Genomic DNA, 21591 nt, shown 5'->3' with positions numbered 1-21591 from the left:
AACTGCATTGGGCAAATCAGGGAGCAACCAGAATATGGGAATAAAAGCCTTCCTGCATCATCCTCTGGTTTGATCCTCTCGGCGACCCCATTTCTGCCTCTCCCCCACTTTATCATGGGCTGCCAACCTGGATAGAATCAGTAAAAAAACAACACTAAATTTGACCAATGAAATACCAATGAAATACAAACCAAGTTTATTTAGTGTGTATGTGTTGTTGTTTTTCCTTTGCAAACCCATTTAATTCGGTAACATTCACAATTAGACACAAATCAGGCTGTGATGATTGTCTTCCATTCTATTGGGAGAGTTTGTCGAGGCAGTAAGTAAGATTGTTGTCAGTCTCTCCCCCCCCCCCCCCAAAGCTGCTTCTGCTCATCACTTCCTCTCTGACCCACAAGAGAAGCTGCCGTCCAATAGGTAACACATGCCATCTTAGCCATTCATAATAGGACAAGCACAGATATGCAGCAAAGGCACGCTGAGACAGACAGAGGCATTAGGGATGCTGTAGAAAGAGATCAGAAAGCATTCGTACGAAAAACGAGAAACGGTAACGATGGGGAGTCTGTTTTTAGGGGGCGAGGGCAGTCAAGATGGTGTGGAGGTCATGGCAGGAAGAGAGACGGGCAACTCGTTCACGTGAACAAAAGCGGCCGTCTTGGGTGAACCCCAGATTTCGGCAGGCAACAACATTGGCCCACGCCACTCCTTTCTTGAGAGTGAGGACCCCCCCCAGTGGAAACCCATCAGGAGGGAGTGAGAGAGCGAAGGGACCGCAGCGAGTGGAAGATGCCCCTGTTGCGTGGAGATACGTTCCTTGCATGTTTGGAGAGGTACCGTTGTTATGTGAGAAGGCGGCCCCAAGATGTTTTGATGCCTAACGCAAAGGACGAGACTTCTCTCCCTCCCCTTCTGTGTAGAAATGCAGCTTGGCCCGAATCTGTCTTCAGCACTTGATGATGAGACATCATCCTCCCCCAACCCTCAAGGGCAGCAGGCTAGCTCGGGAAGAGGGAGCAAAACTGTCCCCATGGTTTACATCTCTCTCCTCCAGTGCTTGGCTACCACCTCCCGGCAGCCTTGCCTCCCTCTGCCTAACGGAAGGGCCGGCCGACAGGGATGAGGCCAACCAACATGTCCAGCAGTATTTCAGCTCGGCTCTCGCACTCATCGCCAGTCCAGAAAGTTCTGCCAGCTAGCAACTCTGACCTGGGAGACATCGTCCTTCAGAATGGGGGGGGGGGCAATGTGGACGATACAGGGTGAGTGTTGCAGACACAATGTTCAAAATGGCGCCATGAGATGGAAGGGGAAGAAGACACCTTGCTTCTCTATAATGGCATTCCTTTAGACATACGTTTCCAAGGGTGCTCATCCCTCGTCCACTGCACCCCAGCCAAGGATCGTGAGCCGTCTTGTTCTCCCATGGCTCGCTCTGAGCAAAACTCGTCGGATTAAAATTAAACCATCTGGATCGGGATCTTTTTGTTTTCGCTGCCAGGGATCTCCTGCGCCATTCTCTGAGGCTCGAGGATGGTACGCCTTCTTGTTCAAGTCTTGGCCATCAAATGGCATGCTGCATTTGTGTAAAAAATAATGGTTTTTCAAGAGGAGGTGAAGGGAACAGGGTGGGGTGGGGGATAAAACGAATGAGAGAAAGAGAGAGAGAGAGAATTTGATTGCAAATGCTTTAATTATTCATCCTGAAATCTTAATAGGCACATTATTTAATGGTTCTTGTCTCCATTAAATAAACAACCCACTGCATTAGTGTCTGGATGTACTTTTGAATCTGAGAGCATTAAGTTCCCACGGACAGCTATCTCCGCTCTGCCAATGGCATTCTGAATTATACATCAAGGCAATCTCAACAAATCAATAGATCCTCGATTGTCAGGAAACAGCTTGATGTTTACTAATGGCTTTTTAAAAAAAGAGTTTTCATAAAATCTTTCTTTAACCGGGAAAATGCCTTCGGGCACACCCTGGGCTATTACTGGAGTTACAATGATTTGATTTTTGGAACAGGCCATATGTTGACCCGTTCTTCTTGGTGCCTCTCCCTGTATGCAGTGCATGGTTGTTGAAAATGGAGAAGGCGGTAAGGCATGGTGGTAGTGGCAGAAGTGGGGGGGCGTCATGATGGGTGGGGGAAGCACCCAATGAAAGCAATTGCAGCTGGGGGCTCCAGTTTTGGCAGGGATGGGAGACCATTTGGGGTTTCAATCTATGAGAACTATCCAAGGTACTGAAACTCAGACCCCTAAACCACCAAACCCCCCCCACACACACACAAATAACAGAACAGGTTCAGAGCACACCCACCCACACCAGAATTGGAGCCACTGATGGCCACTGGACCAAGGTTGCCAACTGATGAGGAAGTTGGCAACCTCCCCCTTCATCGGGGGAAGGTTGCCAACTGCTCTTGTGCCTTCAGCGGCTCAAACTACCGAAACCAGCCACTGACACCTGCGCTTCAAGCCAAAAGCAGAGCTGCAGAAGAAAACAAAAAAGTGAGTATCATACTATCTTTGTCTGCCAATGACGTTTCTCAGCTCCTTCCGAAACAAACACAGATAATTCCAGGATGGATTTGAAAAGGATGGGAGGATTGGTAGATATAACGTTCCCTTTCTAGTCCTCGAAGGTGGGCGAAGGTGACGCGTGTATGTATTTTTGCTTTCGATGGGTTTCCGCCCCTCTCCCGTTCCATGAACTGGCCATCCCTCGTTGCTAGCATGCCTTCGAGTATATATGCAAAGGGGAACCGGAGGAGGTCCTTCCCAAAGCAGCCAGGTGTCCTCTTTTACAGGGGATGGACCTCTAGCTGGAAGGACTGCCAGAAGATAGTCCTCTTTCTGGAAGTCTCCTGTGTCTGAAGATGTCTGTAACCCAAGTCAAATTTAAAGAGGAAGAACCAGAAAAAGGAAGACGAGGGAGCCCAGGTTTGCTGCGGATGGTCAGCAGACTGAGGTATAAACAGATACAGTGGTGCCTCGCATTACGATGTTAATTCGTTCCAGCGAAATCGCTGTAGAATGAAAACATTGTAAAGCAAAATTAAAAAGCCCATAGAAACACATTAAAACCTGTTTAATGTGTTCCGATGGGCTTAAAACTCACAGCCCAGCGAAGATCCTCCATAGGGTGGTCATTTTCGCTGCCTGTCTTGCAAGAAATCTGTCCCTAAACACAGCGGGGAGCCATTTTATTTACCCGGCGGCCATTTTGAAACCGCCAATCAGCTGTTGGAAAATCATCGTTTTGCGAAGAATCAGTTCCCAAAGCAGGGAACCGATCATCGCAAAGCGAAATTCCCCCATAGGGAACATCGTTTTGCGATCGCAAAAGCAATAGCAAAAAGTTCATCATAATGCGATTTCATCGTTAAACGAAGCTATCGTAATGCGAGGCACCACTGTAGTTTTTCTGGTCTCCATCTTCCCCACTTGGGAGAGAGAGTTTCAGGGATCACTCTCCCCACACCCCCAACCCCATCCTAGTAGCTCCACTGGCTGCCAATCCAGCTCTGGGCAAAATCCAAAGGGATGGTTCTAATCTCTAAAGTCCTAAATACTGTTGATTGAGTCCAAGCTATCTCAAAGATCATGTCTCCCGCTATGAACCAGCTCAGGGGTTAAGATCCTCAGGGGAGGCCTTTCTCTCGGTCCCGCCACCCTCACAGGTGCATCTGGTGGGGACACCGGAGAGAGGTCGTTTTCTGTGGCTGCTCCTTTAGACTCTGGAACTCCCTCCCACTGGAGGCCAGGCTGGCCCCAACTTGGCTTTCCTTCCAGAAGCAGGCAAAGACCGTTCTCTTCAGGCAGGCTTTCCCTTAATTAACCGACTATCTGTGAAAGGTTTTTAAATGAGGTGGTTTGCATTTTGTTGCTTCTAAATCTCTTTTCTAATAACATATAATAATCTTGGAACTGCAGAGCTGGATTGGAACTCACTTGCCAAGGAGGCACAAGTGGGGAATTGAACTCCCAACCACTGGCTCTGCAGCCGGAGACCAAAACCACCTGAGCCATAAGTAATGTTTTGCCCGACATTTTTAATGTAATGTTATTAATGTCATGTTATTATTATTCAGGTGGGGGACCAGCAATTCTGAGGCCGAGCCATTTTTATCTTTTAAAATTAGTTGGTAATTTGAGTGTGCAATGAGACTTGTTCAGGGGAAAATATATATATATATATTTGACAAGAAAAAAAATTGAGAGAAGGGGATCATAGTATCAGATGGACCCATGCAAATAGCAGGAACGGCCTTGTGCAGCCTCAGGTTTTTGAATGGATTTCTTGTGCTCTGTTGCTTTTAAATGGGTGGTGTGGTGTTTTCTTTCACCATTTTTAATATAATACTTGTTTAATCATTTTTTATATTTGTATTCTTACTGTTTTTAGCTTTTAAATATTGTCTTTTTAATTACATATATTGCCTTGGGTCCTTTTCGGGAGAAAGGCGGGGTAAAATATTTGAAATAAATAATTTGAGGCTACCTGCCCCTGCTCTAGATTTATAGTTGAGCTATAAGCTCAGTTGCCCTCAGCTTCCCATGAACACTGGAAACACACAGATTCTTGTTAGGTGTGATTATTAAGAACTTACATACTGCTGAGTAGCTAGAAATAGTCGGCTGTGTGCTGTTTTTATTTCTCCAATGGCCTTAATTCAACTTTAGAAAGAAAACGAAAAGCTTATAGAAGGGGTAGCTGTGTGAGTCTATGCAAGCCTTATAGATGACAACAAAGTAAAAAATAAAAAACAAAAATAAAAAAATTGGTGGCACCTTAAAGACTACCTTTTATAATTTTTAATGGGCACTTTCGTAGACAACTCTGCTTCATCAGACAAAAGTAAAGCGGGATTCTTAGGAAGCCAGATCTAGAACCAATTACAGTGGTGCCTCGCTTAACAGTGATAATCCGTTCCAGGAAAATCGCTGTTAAGCGAAAACATCGTAAAGCGAAAATAAAAAGCCCATTGAAACGCATTGAAAACCGTTCAGTGAGTTCCAGTGGGCTAAAAAACTCACCATCCAGCGAAGATCCTCCATATGGCAGCCATTTTCGGTGCCTGTATAGTGAGGAATCCATCCCTAAACAAAGCAGGTAGCCATTTTAATTACCCGGCTGCCATTTTGAAACCGCGGATTAGCTGTTAAAAAACCATCGTTTTGCGAAGAATCAGTTCCCGAAGCAGGGAACTGATCATCGCAAAGTGGAAAACTCTATTTAGACCATCGTTTTGCGATAGCAAAAGCAATCGCAAAAACATCGTCATGAAGCGGATTCGTCGTAATGCAGGGCAATTGTTAAGCGAGGCACTACTGTATATGATTTTCAGAACCATGGCTTCCAAATTTGTCTGATTAACATCTCCCACAATCTCTGAGGAGCCACGCTGGCTGGAGGATTCTGGGAATTACTGTATAGTTTAAAAAAAAACATATACACACACAGAAAACCCTCCAAGCTTCACCCTATCTACACCTGCTTATCTTCTTGCTTCATCATCTCCCTCTGTTAGTAACCCTCATAAGTGCTTCAGGCTTCCAACGGAACTGATTTTCCACTCCGATTTCTAATACAAACTGAGGTTTCCCACAGATGGACTGAAGTCCAGAATGGCATGTGCTAAGTGCTATTAAATTGCATCTGACTCACAGCAATCATAACAGGATTTTCCGAGTAAGTATTTGAGAAGTGGTTTTAACAGTTCCGCACACCCTCATCACCATCATCATCAACAACAATCTTAATTTTATGGTCACAGGCCTAATAAAACGCATTAAAACCCATTTGAAACAGCATGGACATAAAGCAATAAATATTATAAGACAGAACGGAGGCAAGAATTGTCTTACGTATTCTTTGTCCAAAGACAACAAACTCGGCCGCTAGTTCTGTGTTGGATTTTTTGTGTGTGTCTGCTAAAAAAATATTTCAGATAGCCAACCATGCACTAGGAAATCTCTCATAACAGGGTTAAGGAGTCTGGTACGGTCGTCTCTGTAAAAAGTGCACATGGAAAAAAAAAGGACACGCTCCAGTGTTTCCATTTCTCTGTCACAAGAGGGGCACAATCGATTTGCATTAGGGTACATCGGAACAACATCCCTCTAAAACTGCTCTTGAAAAGACCTGTCAGTATTTTGGGATGAACACCGTTTTCCAGATATTTAGCACTTTGGAAGGATTCAAAGTTTAGACCAAAACACAAAAGTCTTTGAGATGGAATATTGAAAATCAATATCCCTAATCTGCTTTTCTAAGACAGATTTGACTTTCTTGAGCTCAGAGCCATGGAGAAAATCTGCAGATAAACCTAACAGATGCAGTTTAGAAGGAAAGATTTCTAACCAGGAACCAGAGTAGAACGCTTTCTGCAGAAGGTGTAAATATCCCGCAGAACTGTCAGCGTATAAGACTTTAATCCTGTACCGGAAGACGTGCAGCTATGCAGTGCATTCTAGTGATAGGATACCTGTCTCCGGTCACAAACTGGCTTCAGGGACACCTCTTGCCATGCCAAGGATAGAGCTTAAGAATGTTGTAAGAACATTCTCAATATTGGGGTGAAAACCTAGGATCTAGCCTGGAATTCCATGTAGCAGTCGAGATAAGATCTTAAGACTTAAATGGCTGAATGAGTGCAGGTGTAAACTGCCCTTCACTTGGTACAGAAGAAATGAGAAACTGCCTTTCTGATATTCTGAGCTGCCTGTCCAGTTGTGCCTTGCTTGACGATGTTGATTTGTTCCAGAGAAATCGGTGTAGAGCGAAAACATTGTCAAACGAAATTTTAAAAACCCATTGAAACGCATTGAAAACTGTTCAATGCATTCCAATGGGCTGAATACCTGCTCGTCCAGCGAAGATCCTCCATAAGGCGGCCATTTTCGGTGCCTGTAAAGCAAGGAATCCATCCTAAGAAACAGCGGGGGGGGGCATTTTCTTCAGCCGGTGGCCATTTTGAAACCCGATGATCAGCTGTTTGCTGATCGTCGTAAAGCAAAAATAGGTTCCCTTAAACCATCGTTTTGTGATCGCAAAAACCTAATCATATAGCGATTTCCTCGTTAAGCGAGGCAATCATTAAGTGAGGCACCACTGTATTGCAAACCGTCTATGGGGAGCCCCAGAGAGACTGTGGTGGAACCAAATGCCCAGATATTTAAACTGTTTAACTTGATAAATGCATTGACCACCAACTTTCCACTTTTTAAAATACTATGTGCCTTGTTAAAGGCCATACTCTGGTTTGTCTCCAGATTGTATCAACCCACAACACCCTGCAGGAAACGTTTCTCGGGTCCACTCTGGCTTGGATGCTGTTAGTTGACACAGGAAATGTGAATGTAACTATCAGCCCTGCTTGCTCTAATGGGTGAGTTTCAGTTTTTGCAGTGTGACAATGTGGACAGAACGCCGGAAGAGGGTGTACTTACTGTTCTTAGCTTTAAATATTCTCTGAATGATGTGATTTGCCTTGGGTTCTTCTTAAGGAGAAAGGCGGGATTAAAAAAATGTTTTAAATAAATAAATAAATATTTTTAAAACAACAAAAACACTACACTGGGTACATAGGCCAGAGTGACATACCCATATAGCATAATTTTCAGTGGCGATGTTCCACTTTTACCAGAGATACAAGCCACATGTAAATTCATGCAGCTTTCTGTCTCTCTGAATTTCGCATACTCTGGGCTTTGCTCTCATTTCTTGCTCTGTCTTTTACTACTAAAGGTGCAAGACTCCCCCCCCCATCACCTTTTTCTTGTGGCTGCACTAATAGCTTCTGTATATGGCGCATTCACTTTCCTTGATGTCAAACGTGGGACTCTTTGGGTGCCAAGGAAAATCGAGCTTGCAAACTACCCCCCCGGCTGCAAAAAGCAGTTGAGCAGAGAGTGGAAATCGATCCTCTCACTTCCAGTAGCCGTGACCTCATTTCACCGTCCGTACGACAGAATATTCTTATGACTCATGAGCGGGTAGATCTGTTTCCCCGCCTCGAATGTGCTTTTCGAACCAGAGGATGTGCTAGGAAAAGTGCTGCTGGGGTCAGTCAGATGATACTGCTGTAAACCTGGCTGACCTGTTATGGGAGATGAAAACCTGGTTGACCTTCTTAGGCACTTAGGCCTATCCCAACATACTTGGGTTAAGATTATCTGCTGTTTTTCTTGCAGAACGCTATGGCCTAGTGCAGAGCTTGTGGCCAGGAACAGGGAAGTTACTTGTCCACATAGTACAGTTGTGCCCCGCTGGACGATTACCCCGCTCTACGACGAATCCACATTACGTTGATGTTTTTGTGATCGCCTTTACGATCGCAAAACGATGTTTTAAATGGGGGAATTCTGCTTAGCGATGATCGGTTCCCTGCTTCGGGAACCGATTTTTGCTTTACGAAGCTCAAGAAGAAAGTCGTTGCCGTCTTGGCCCCAACGTCTGTAACGGCAACTCAGCACAGAAATCTCGGGCATGGAACTGCGGAGTTGTCACGTCAGGGTGAAAATGGCAGCTGGGCCGTGGAGCTGCTTGTCATTATTTTCATGGGAAAAAAGTTTAAAAGTTAGCACTCTGCTCCGTGTGAGTATTTCACGCACGGTAATTCAATCTGGCAGGATGAGAAGCTGCTGATGTCAATGCACTCACTGGCTAAGAACAGCCAGGATGGGGCTGGGCAGCAACATAGGAACTGACCAGGCTGAGAGGGAGCCGAGGCAAGAGTTATCTTGCGCATAAAATCTCTTAGGGTTGAGAGAGACCCCAGCACAGCACTGGCCTGTGTTCGCTTGTTTGTCAAAGGGGGTCAGAGAATAAGCAGAATGTGATACCAAGGTAATTCACAATCCTGAGCCAAGGAATGCTTGATTCAATACCGTAAATAGATTTTGCATTATTTATCCTTCTAGTAATGGTGAGCAAAGAACTGTTCAGGCGTCAATAGTTTAATCCGCTTGAGTTACGGCAATTCTGGAAAAGTTTCTCCCCCAGATTCTGCGATTTCATTAGAAATCTTTCCTAAGCTTTCACGCTTCCATGACAATCTTCTCAGCCTTAACAGCCTTAAGGAGTTTGCTTTCCCTTTTAAATGAAAATTGAGTGGCGTTCACACTGTGCTCGGGGAGTTCTTATTTATTTATTGAACCGTAAATTGCCATGAGAAAAATGTAACATACTTTCCAGACAATCTTTGTAACTTTAGGGACTAGAAACTTGTTTTTTCGTCTTTTATGAATGTCAGCACTGTGCATTTTGCGAAGACCAAAATGCACAGTACCCATGGGTAGCGTAGATTTACATACCCGTCTGTGACAGGATTAATTAATTAAAATCTTTCAGCTGAATGGACGAAACACCTTAACTGAAAAAAGGATGGAATGGTTTTACATCAGACAAGTATGATGCACCAATTTGGCTGGTTCTTAAAAGGTCCTTTTCTACACAGCTATCTATTTCAACTCAAGCACCTGTCTGGGAAGGCAGACCAAAGAGCTGTTTTGCCTCTCAATGAATCATACCAAAAAGATTGCACGCCCCAGCCCTGTGCCAGAAAGATACGGGACAGCTCTTAAAGGGGAAGGATGGCCCCCTAGGTGGATGCAGTCTTTTTTTTTCTCCATGCCAAACAGTGCTATCAGAGAGCCACACCCCATAACTACATGGCACCGTGGACTGGCTCTTAGGCCAGTTCTCTGTTACAGCGAGCTGCTTCTCGCTTCACCCTGCCTGAATGGAAAGGGTGATCCTTTCCCATCAACATTCTAAATCCGTGAGCACGGTCTCTAGTTCGCCTTAATCTTCTTCTGGCTAAATATACCAACTTCCTTCCCATCTTCCCGGCAGGATTTCCCTTTCAGGCCCTGCATCATCAGAACAACAGCCATGATGAGCTGCGAGTGGCATGACCGGAAACTTTGTGGATGATGCTGCCTCCTCAGGACTTCTCGCCCCGGCTGTGCCAAGAGATGGGAGGGTGGGAAAGAGTTTAGACGTTAAGCTAATCCTGAATAAGTGTAAATACCTAATTTACCTATATTTGGGTTGGGAGGGAAACAATGACATTAATTTTAATTGATGGTTTCAATTTGCATTACACAACACGTAGTTTGGAAATCTTCTGTTTTTGGACTGCAGCTCCCAGAGTCAGGCTGTAGACCAAAAAGTTAAGATTTCCCACCTTCTTGCCCTTTGGTCTCTTGTTTTCTTAGTCTGTACACCGGAGGGTGGGGGGTTGTCTTTATCTTCTTGATAAGAAGACCACTTGGGTTGCCTTCTCGGGGCAGGGTGGACGAGGGATAGAAGGCCCCTTGCTCTTTCTGCAAGGTTTTCATAACTTACCATGGCTAATCATCATCATCATCATCATCATCATCATCATCATCATCATCATCATCATCATCATCATCATCATCATCATCATCATCATCATCATCATCATCATCATCATGTGCTGTCAAGTCAATTCTGGCTCAGGGTGACCCTTTCCAGGGTTTTCTAGGTAATGAGAAATCGAACTCCCAACCTCTGGCTCCACAGAACTCTCACTGAACTATTCAACTGTGGCTAATTGCAGCTAATTGTCAGGATGCACGGGCCTGACTGTGCAGCTGTGATACACCCTCTGCACCTTGGCAATTAGCAGAAACCAGCCATGACAAATTATGTAGAGCCTATGCCAACATCAACTTGGCCAAGAAGATGTTACTAAAGTCAAAGACCAGAACAATCAGGGGATCGACTGGGGTTGGTAACATGCACCCTATGGATGAAATCCAGCCTCTTTGGGATTCAAATGTGCCACCCAGCATTCCCTATTTAAAAAAACTGGAAGAACCCAACATTGGCCCAACATTCTGCCCTCAAGGGGTATTTTGCCATATTTTAAGGGTCTCCGGAACACAGCACCCATGATCTCTCACATCTATCTTGTCCCACAGGACAAGATACAGCCCTCTGTGGTCCAGGTTATTTTTTTCCCCTATTGCTACTAAATCCGGAGATGCTCTATGCTGGTGTAAGGACCAACACCATCATCAAAACAGTATAGCCAGCTCTGTGAAATAATCACAAGAATCCCACGAGGAGAAGATATGAAAATACTGCCAGGCAGATATGTACTGGGGTACTTCTTCTTCTCCATCATCATCATCATCATCATCATCATCATCATCATCATCATCATCATCATCATCATCAGCAGCAGCAGCAGCAGCAGCAGCAGCAGCAGCAGCAGCAGCAGCAGCAGCAGCAGCAGCAGCATGGCACAGTAGCTAGAAGACGTGCCATGAATCAGCCTATGCCATGTTCAAATAATTTTTCCCCACTAGGCACTTATCAGGCACCCTCAAACAAATTTTCCCCTCTTAGCCTCACTGGGTATATGGGGTTAATTATACTCTGCTTTAAAAGCCTGTTGTAAGAACCAATAACAAACCTATCTTTTAACACTCTGATTTCTTGTAAGTTTGGGGGTGGGCCCCCGGAGACTCGCTAGGAACAGATGTAGCTGAAAAGCGGAGCATATCTGGAATGCAGAAATTTTCAATGAAGTGCTCACATGCCAGTTCCAACCTATGGAGACCCTTCCTAGGGGTTTTCAAGGTATAAACATTGGGTTATGCTCTGGGACCACTTGCAGCTTGTCCAGGGCCATACAGGTGGCCGGGCAGGTGACCCCATCAGCGACAACTACCCAGGTACTCTCAGCTGGCCCCTCAGGATTCGAACTCGAGACGGCTCTGTGGCCTGGTGCTGTAATCCAGTGGACCCCAACCTAGGGCCTCCAGATGTTCTTGGACTTCAACTCCAGCCAGTTGTAGTCCAAGAACATCTGGGGACCCAAGGTTGGAAACCACTGTCCTAGAAAGTACTGTATTTTTCAGTGTATAAGACTATACGTTTGTCTAAATCTTTAGACTAAAAATTGAGGGTCGTCTTATACACGGAAGTAAGCTGAGGAGAGAAAAAACCAAGTGGAGGGGAAAGCAGGGATCAAAGCGATCCTGCAGTGCTTTGATCCCTTTCCCCCTACACTTGCTAAGCCCCACTTAGATTTCTTAATTTAGGATTAGAAAAGTGGTGGGCGTCTTATACATGGGGGCATCTTATACATGGAAAAATATGGTAATATTTCTAAACTCTGTCCACTTGATGGACTGAGAGTCAGTCTTAGACTGCAACCCATAACCACCACCTGAAATGACCCGCACGCACTTACCGTGGTGAAGTGGACTACGCAAAGAATCACAATCATCACAAGCCCGATCAGAATAGAGGCAATGGCAACCATTAAGGCAATGTGCCCCAGTCTTTCTGACCCTTCTATGTCTCCATCAGTATAGCTGTTTAATGCCTACAGGAGAAAAAGAAACTGATCAGAAATGCCATTCAGCTTGGGAAGCTGGTATGCCTGTGCTGAAATATCCCCCTCGCGCTGCGTCAGGCGCACCATTTAACTGGCACCACCCTCTCTTGACTGACCTGCATCTCTGCTAGGTTTGGGGTGCGTTTTGATGAAATTCGGACAAAACCACACCCATTTTCCGGCGCACTTGGATGAAGAGGAGCACCAGAGAAAAATGCAGGGGTCGGGAAAATATATACCAGGGAAGTGTACCTTTTTTGATGTACACAAACGTCCATGCAGGAAGTGAAAAAGAAACCCAGGAGGGAACTGGGAGAGACAAAGAATGCTGGAGGGAGGCTCAAAAGCCCGAGGGAAATTCTATTAAACTGCATGACATCCCCCAGCCTTGCTCGTTCCAAGAAGAAGCTCACAAGATTTTTATCTTTGTCTAAAGTTACTTACAAAGGCAGCACTGGAGAGCAATGGGATGGAATGAATGAGTGAGTGCTGGGAATAGATCAATCATTCCACAGCAGACTTAAATGAGCAGTACCTCCTGGACTATAGTCAACGTGAAGCCACTGAGAGATACTTTACTGCGGGAATCCTCAGGCTTGCATACATGGGAGAATGATAAGGTTCACAGAAATACAAAAATACAGTGGTGCCTCGTTTAATGATTGTCTCGCTTAACGAGGAAATCGCTGTACGATGAGGTTTTCGCAATCGCAAAATGATGGTTTAAACGGGTTTTTTCGTTTAACAATGATCAGTTCCCTGCTTCAGGACCCTATTTTCGTTTTACGACGATCAGCAAACAGCAGATTGTTGGGTTTCAAAATGGCCACCGGCTGAAGAAAATGCCCCTCCCGCTGTTTTCTAGGACGGATTCCTTACTTTACAGGCACCAAAAATGGCTGCCGTATGGAGGATCTTCGCTGGATGAGCAGGTATTCAGCCCATTGGAACGCATTGAACGGTTTTCAATGCGTTTCAATGGGTTTTTTATTTCGTTTGACAATGTTTTTGCTCTACAGCGATTTCGCTGGAACGAATTAACATCGTCAAGCGAGGCACCACTGTAGTCCTTAAAAAGACAATTTGGAAGGAAAAACAAAACAAAACAGAGGTGGGGTGGAGCCAGCAATAAAAGATAGCCCAAAGTGTAAGTAACATGCTCAGAAGGTGAGGTACATTGGCTGACAACTGGAAAAGCAAAGCTTTGTTGACGTAGATGCATATCCCCAGCACAACAAAAACCAGCCTGAGAAGACAGAAATTATTTTGACGGATGTCTACGTATCACTCCCCAGGTTGGACCTTGTTTCCATGAAAATTTTTATATTAATTTTGGCTCCAAAAAAGGCACGAGGGCTTATTTTCAGGAGACGTTTTATTTTACAGTCCTGTCATCTTCTTCTGGTTGCTGCACAAGGGTGGAGAGCAGGGTTTCACTTAACTGGGGCTTATTTTCGGAGTAAGGCTTATATGACGAGCATCCTGAAAAATCATACGAGGGCTTATTTTCAGGTTAGGGCTTATTTTCAGGGAAATAGGGTACTAGTTAACACAGTCTTGAGATTGTTTCCTTTCGTTGTGCACACAATCATCTATCATCCAATCTAGTATCTATTTCCATCGCTAAACAGACAAATATATATCAGTCCCTGGAAAAGTTACTTTTTCCAGTACAATTCGCAGCCTCCTTCAGGTGTACAGTAGGGCTGCACGAGAAATGAAGCAGATGAAATCTTAACTTAAAAACGAAGATGGCAAACCTCATTCATTTGAGGCTTTTGACATTTATTTTTTAAAAGATTTACAGGGTGTGAGCCAAACAACACACAAACTTTCCTTTTGCTGTGCTTCTCTAAAGATTGGTTTGCTTATAAAATACAGTGGGGTCTCGATTTACGAACGGTTCGACATACGAACGTTCCGACTTACGAACCTCACTATTGAGAGGGTCCTGTTGTAATCTAATTAGTAAAGAGAAAAACAGAAAAGAGGATGCAGTTCTAAGTGAGCATTAACCTGGGGCTACACAGCTAACCCACCCAGCTGTTAAATTTTTGGTGTTACAAAAGGGCAGTGGGTTGCTGTTTTTTTTTTCCTTATTGGGCCTGGGGTTGGGGAAAGTGGCTTGGGTGTCTGCGGTGCCTGAGGTTGGGGGTTCGATTCCCCTCAGTGCCTCCTGCGAGTAGAGCCAACCTAGGTGGCCATGGGCAAGCTGCACAGTCCTAAGGTGTCCCTTCGGAATGAGGGAACAGTAAACCACTTCTGAGTATTCCTTATATAGAAAACCCTGATATGTCAGAATTGACTGGACAGCACAGGCTTGATTAGATCAATGTGAATCTAATCCTGATTGTGACGGGTGTATATTATCTTACACAGTTATAGAGGTTTGATTCTGATTTCCTTCCATCCTACGGAATCCTGGAATTTACACTCAAGGAAGGCACTTCTAGCTCTAGGGGCTGGATCATTCCCCTGACCTACAGCATAGACATTTAAATAACAGAGTAGATGGCAAACTCAAGGATGCTGTAAAACGCAGGTAAAAGTAGTTTCAAGCCTTGGGAACTATTATTTGTGGAGGTACAATCCAAGACCTTCCCAAGCATGACTAACTCCGGATTTAACCAAAACTGCAATGTATGGTCACAGATGGAGAGATGGCTTGCAAAATATTCTGTGTTTGGCACCCAAATAACTCTGTTGGCCTGGAGCTCTGCACATCTTCACTGGGAAGAGGTCCCCATTTTAATCCTTCCCCCTCAGGGAGCAAAATATTTCTGTCAGCCCTGTTACTGCCCTCCTGTCTTGCTCCTAAACTTCCTGTCAGAACCTGGTCAGCCTCTGTGGGAAAACAGGACGCCATCATACATGGGCCACATCCAGCCGGGCTCTTCTTGGGTCCTGGGGGCTGGCCCAGGAAATGCTGCTGCCTGAGGCAAAGAGCCAGATGCCTGATGCCCCCTTTGTCTCATGCCCAAGGGTGGGAGCCGAGCCCGACAGGCTGTGGGAGAGGCTCCTCCTGCACCAAGAGAAGGGGCCGAGAGGGGTATGCAAGAAAAGAACTAGGCCTCTTTATGGGCAGAGAATCCTTATTAAATTCACAGATGACACAAAATTGGGTGGAATAGCTAATAACGTCTAAGGCAGGAACAGGTATCCCCTGTCTTGAATCAAAAAGATTTCAATAGGCTTGAGCACCGGAAACAACAGCATGAAATTTAACAGGGATAAGTGCAAAGTTCTACACCGAGGGAGGAGGGAACAAAAAGACACTCACAAGATGGGAGATACCTGGCTCAGCAATACTATGAGCATGAAGGATCTTGGAGTTGTTGTAGATCTCAAGCTGAAGATGAGCCAGCAGGTGATTTTGCTCCCAAAAAAAGCCCATGCTATTTTAGGATGTACTAACAGAAGAATAGTCTCCAAATCCCGTGAGGCAGTAGTTCCCCTCTCTTTGGCACTCCTTAGGCTGATCAAGAGCCCTTTGTCCAGTTCTGGACACCATACATTAAGAAGGATGCCCACAAATTGGAACAAGTTAAGAGGAGGGCAACCAGGAGGATCAGGGGACTGGAAACCAAGCCTTTAGCCTTGAGAAAAGAAGAAGACTGGGGGGAGACAGGATAGCACCCTCCAAATCCTTGAAAGGTAGCCCTAGAGAGAAGGGGCAAGATCCGTTCTCCATCATCGCAGAGTGCAGGATGTGTCATAATGGGCTCTAGGTACAGGAGGCTGGATTTGGCTGAGTATCTTCTTAACTGTTAGAGCAGTACGACAATGGAACTGATTGGAGATGATGAGTGCTCCAACGCTGGAGCCATTTAAGAGAAAACTGGACAACCCTCTGTCAGGACTGCCAGGGGGTGTGGGTAAGAAAACCAGCTGCTGCCGGGGCTGGAGCTGTTCCATCTCCTGTAGGATCGGACCCCGGGGGCAATGGTCTCCCTGTCTAATGGCAGAGCCGGCGCTGTGCCTTTTCCTCTTAAGCTCCTCAAGGAAGCTCAGCTAGACAAATTGGAACCTTCTAATCGACTACAGAATCTGAACTCAATCACCCCACCCTGAAGCAAATGAGAGCATCATCCCCCACTCCCATCATCTGCAAGGTGTCTGCCAAAGGAGGGAAATGGGCAGGTCTTTGCACCCAAACTCTCCCAGAGGGAAAGACATTACACCCGGGGCCAGTTTTAAATTAAAAAGCAGGAGGGAGATACCTTCAGTGCTGTGCAGAGAGAATCAGGGGAACCTTTTTAAGTGCTTCCTGGATCCTTTAACAACCTTTGCAGTCTGAAAGCTTTTGCTCTCTAGAGGGATGTGTGGTGAGGAAAAACAACACCACTTTTCCAATCCCCAAACCTGTCAGGATGTGCTGCGGCTGGGAAGGCTCTCTCCATTTCTCCCACCACCAAAGTGATGCACGACAGTTGACTAAATGGACTTTCCTGGGACAGCAGTGGGACTCTCTGATTCTCCAGACACGGACGTGTGCATGCGCACAGGGGCCTGCAGGCAAACCCCCTTCTGCGCTTTCGACACTTATGATCACTCATCAGAAAGCCTCGTGTTTGCTGCAGGGCATGCTGAACCCAGAAAACAAGGAAGCGATCTCTTCTTCTTTTTCATGATGTTTCCCCACATTTATATTTATTTATTTAATTTATATGCCACCCACACTACGCTTACAACATATAAAACACAATAAAAATTCAGAACAATTAAAATGCAATGGCTGGTGGTTACGCCGGCTGGGGACATTTCAGAACGATGGTCCAAAAAGCAAGCCTCTATTAATGTAGTAATAAATAACTGTGTGCTGTCAAGTCAATTCTGAGTCATGGCGGCCCTTCCCAGGTAGAGAGTACTCCAAATTTATGTAATGAAACCTTTAATTCTTTTTTCCTACTAACGTCTCAGAGTGAGATGCTAAATCTGTAAGGGCCAATTAATAAGAAAAGGGGTGGACTGCTGTGGAGAACTTGAAGCTATTCTGCTCTGTGAATCCCTGCACTTCTGCTGCACAGCTCAAAGGATTTAATCAAAAATATAAAACTTCAACTCCTTGAACTCCTATGTCATGACCAGTTCAAAACTCCAGACCGGGAAGATCATGGGGCCAACTGTGGAAAAAGGGGAACCTAAGGAAAGCCACATATCATTTGAAATCTGTTCTTTGGAGGAGCATAAAGGGGCCACCATTACCAAACTGTATGCCTGAGCAGATGGAGAGGCAGGGAAAGAACACCCCGCCCAGATCTAACTGCCGTGCAGAAAAGCAACTTTCCCATGTCTGTGCACAGGACACAAGGCACTCACATCCTTCAGGACCCCTTCAGACAGGGGCCCATTTGAGCCGACGGTTTGAGCCTCTTCTGTTCCAACCGGACCCAGCACCAGCCCCTGGGTTTCCAGAGCTTTTCAGGGCTACTGCAAAGCTGGCTCTGGTCTCCGTTCCCCCCCCCTCTTACACAGTAGTTAGGATGCTAAGCTTCCTTGAGCAGCTGCATTTAAGAACCACCACCACAAAACGAAACTGGGCATGTGTGGGTGTGTTGCGGCATGATTCGCACTGTGGCTGCAGCATGCGGGAAGGTTTAACCCTCTCCTCCTCTCCCATGGCCCTCATTCAGCGTTAGGAGGAAAAGGGACACTTTTTCTACTTCTTGAACTCCTTAAGAATCCCCATGTGCCGATGGGCCTCCAGAGTCCTGTATGTCTGCTTTTAGGGTTTGGGTTCAGCACCCTGGAGAGCTCCTGGAGAGTCCAAACTAAAACCTGGAGCAGAATTTGGACACCAGCCCTCCCAGAACTGGAAGTCGCCAATGTTCCTAGGCAAGAGGGAAAGAGGAAAACCAACTATGAGATGGATCGTCTCCATAAAGGAAACCACGACGTTGAGCTTGCAAGAGCCCAGCAGAGCTGCTAACGAGAGACCTTTCGGAGGTCACTCGTTCATAGGATGACTGCACGTTGGAGGCAACTTGGAGGCCCCAAACACCACCAACAAAGAAAAATTAATTGTGTGTGTGTGTGTGTGTGTGTGTATGTGGGCTGGCTTCCATTCTACATGTCTCTGGGAGCAGTTGGAAGCCTAAATGGTGCTCGCAATTCAGTTTCCATGGTACAGGAGGGTGGTTTTATTGCTGTTGAAGAGGATGCCATCTCCTGTTGACAAGCTTGTAAAACAGAGGTGGGCAGAAAGGATGCTTCCAGGGTCTATTTTGCCTTGATTGGTGTTCATGAGAACTCGGGGAGGTCTTGCAACCAGAGATGGCTGCAAAAGATAGGCCCAAAAGAGCATTAAAGAGCCCTGAGCCCAACAGCAAGGTTTTGAGAACCAGAATCGAACGGCCATTGCCTCTCCCAGGCGCAAATCCACCCTCAGTCACTTTTTCCAAGGAAGCGCCAATTTGTGCTTTTGGACTGCAACTCCCAGAATCCCCCAGGCAGCACTGGATTCCGGAGGCGGCTGTCAGAAAACACACCCCTCTAACTTTTCCTCCAAACTTTCCCCAGTTCATCAGAACAACGGAAGGCGTGAAAAGTTAGGCCGCCATCGTTCGTGTTTTCAAACAATCAATAGAACACGGCCAAAGAGCCCGAAAAACCCACAACAACAATCCATAGATTGTTTTACTTGTGAAGTCTGTATTTGATTTTATTCCCTATGTCTGAAGCAGATGGACCTGATCCATGAACTCTCGTGTCAAAATATAACTTCTAAACTACTGAGCGATTCAGCAAAAAGACAGCGAGGTGATTCCGCCGCTCCCCAAGGACCTGCACACAGCGCTATGCGTGCAAGCCGAGGGCCGCTGCGTCGCTAGCAATGTACTTGCTCTCTCGTACGTTTCTCCGCTTCCTGCTGGTTTCCTCCACCTCGCATCAGGGGGCAAGATGTTTTCCCCTTGCCCTTATGGAAACTGGTGCCCATCTGTGTGCGCACTTCTCCACGTGTTCTTCTCATAGATCATCCCCACCCTCTGCTCCCTCTCCCTTTTGTGACTCCCAAGTGTGTATAGAATGACAGCCTGATCCACTCCCAGTGTACTTCCACCTTGCTCGAGATTAGGTTTATGGATATAAACATGATGGATATAAACATGATGATCATAGGAAGGAAAAGGATGGACGTAGACTTTTGCAGTTCCAAATACACTGGTTTTCATTTAAAATGGAGGAACCGGCAGTAGCCCTTGTCCTCTCTGTGGGACACTGTAGGATTTTAGGGGGAGGGAATTATTTTGGGGTGTCAGTGATGTGCCTCATGTCAGTTATGTCACTGGCAATGATGTGCTTTATGGCTGTATTTGAATTACTGGTCTGAGAGGAACTTTTAAACGACACACATCCCCTCCAGCACACAAAGCATCTCAGACGCACTTTGGGTTCTGTTTTAGTATTTCTATACTGCTGCCAACACACTAGCGCTGAACTGGACACAATTCTCCATCCAAGACCACGTGTCAAACATATATTCATGCAGAGATGCACAAGGACACAGACACGATTTTTTAAAAGCAACAATACCCAAGAACAGGCATCAAAAACAAAAAACAAAAACAAAAACAAGGTTTCACACTTAAAGGAGGAAGGAGGACAAGACCCAGGAACGGATCAGCCAGACCATCCGAACGGGGAGAGAGTGAAGTCTTATTATTGTTAGTGGAGCGATACACAACCTGAAGAGAAAGCTGTGTTACACACTGTTGACTAAACCAGGGGCCCTCCAGGTGTGTTGAACCCACAGCCCCAATCTCCCTAAACTAGTATCATGTGGGCTGGGGAGTGGGTCTGATGGGACTTGTAGTCCATCACAAACTGGATTGGTGGTAGGGAACACAGTTAATTTGTATTTTGGTTTATGTAATTTATGTTTATGTTAGCAGGACCCATGCGGGGGGGGGGGGACACCAGACTTAAGCGGAGATGCCTTAAAGCCTCTCCCAGTTGTTACTATCTTTTGTCCACCTCCAGGAGACCCAAAGACCTGCCTTGGGGAAAAAGGGGAGAGGGGCCCATGGGGAGGTCCCCTCTTCCCTGCAGACAGTTTACAGGGTGGGGGCTAAGCTCTGGAAAGAGACTTTTTTCCCAAAGGAAAGAGGAAGATCTTCTCCTCTGGGCAGAAGGTTTAAAGAGTGTGTAGAGGGGTAGACTTGGGCAAGGAGCGAGCCCCTCTTTTGGACTACAGTTCCCACTATCCCCTAGCCACCTACCTATTTAGAGAAAGAATTGGGAAAATCCTTCCCGTCTCTGCTGCCTCTTGCCAGTATGTGTGTGTTGGGGGGGGGGAGTTCGTGAAAGTGACTTCCTGGGGAATCTCTCAGGACACCCCCCCCAGCCCGCTACACCGCCTTTTTGGGGAGACTCCGGAAGATGTTTTCTTCAGACATATCAGGGGGGGCGGGGTGGGTAAAGAGTGACTTTTTGGGAATAAACCTCTCCGGATCCCCAAGACAGTTCTATTCTCTCGCCCGCCTTAGCCCTCGCCCCCCCTCCTTTTTAGAGAGAATTGGAAATCGCTTGTCTTCTGTACAGTGATTTTGGGGACTACAAATACAAGCATCCCCAAGCCAGCAGGCTGGCCGAGGACGGGAGCGCTCCTCCTTGCCTCTCTCGCCCCCTTTCCGAAGCAGAAACGGACCCTCTGCGGGGCCAGACCAGGCTCGCCCCCCACCCCCTACCCCCCGGACCCCTTCCCAGCCAAGGGTCGCCCCCCTGCGCGCCTCTCCCCCCCCCCCGGCCGCGGGGCTCACCATGACGGACAAGACGAAGGAGACGATGTTGATGGGGTGCGCGGGGCAAAAGCAGGCCAGGATGCTGAGCCACAGGTAGCTTTTGGGGGCGCGGGCCGGGGACCCCCCCGCTGCCGCCTCCTCGTCCTCGTCGGGGCCCCCGGGCGCGACCTCCCCGCCGCCGCCGCCGCCGCTCTTCTCCAGGCCCAGCTTGAGCTCCGAGTAGGCGGGCGGCGGCGACGAAGAACCCTCCATCCTCCGAAGGACGGCGGCGTTGGCGGACCCAAGAAGAAGAAGAAGAAAGGTCCAGGGGTGGAGAATCCTGCCGGATCCCGCGTCGTCCTGGGTTCCAGAAGCCCTAGAAGCGGCGCGATCCCCGGGGGGGGGGGAACGTTGGACGGGGCGGACGACCCTCCTGCAGCGCCCCTCTCGCCCGCCCGCTCGCCCGCCCGCCTTCCCTGA

General features: G+C 46.7%; 1 protein-coding gene across 1 annotated transcript; it reads right to left on the bottom strand.

Annotated features, from left to right (window-relative positions):
• Positions 1 to 173: 173 nt before the first annotated feature.
• Positions 174 to 21591, bottom strand: TMEM233 (transmembrane protein 233). The gene is made up of 3 exons (XM_072983440.2): positions 21151 to 21591; positions 12245 to 12379; positions 174 to 1579 (listed from the first exon to the last, which is right to left on the bottom strand). The coding sequence occupies exons 1-3, from the start codon at positions 21382 to 21384 to the stop codon at positions 1568 to 1570; spliced, it is 381 nt and encodes a 126-aa protein (XP_072839541.2). The 5' UTR covers positions 21385 to 21591; the 3' UTR covers positions 174 to 1567.

The sequence above is a fragment of the Pogona vitticeps genome, chromosome 14 (assembly GCF_051106095.1).
Source record: "Pogona vitticeps strain Pit_001003342236 chromosome 14, PviZW2.1, whole genome shotgun sequence".
In the NCBI taxonomy this organism is placed as follows: domain Eukaryota; kingdom Metazoa; phylum Chordata; class Lepidosauria; order Squamata; family Agamidae; genus Pogona; species Pogona vitticeps.
This window is presented reverse-complemented; position numbering and strand designations above follow the sequence as displayed.

What these genes read in the sequence shown, in the direction of transcription:
- TMEM233 (XM_072983440.2), bottom strand. Translation starts at nt 21,384, where the DNA reads ATGGAGGGTTCTTCGTCGCCGCCGCCCGCCTACTCGGAGCTCAAGCTG. An exon ending in CCTTCGTCTTGTCCGTCATG is followed by an intron (nt 12,380 to 21,150) that starts GTGAGCCCCGCG and finishes TTTCTCCTGTAG; the next exon opens with GCATTAAACAGCTATACTGA.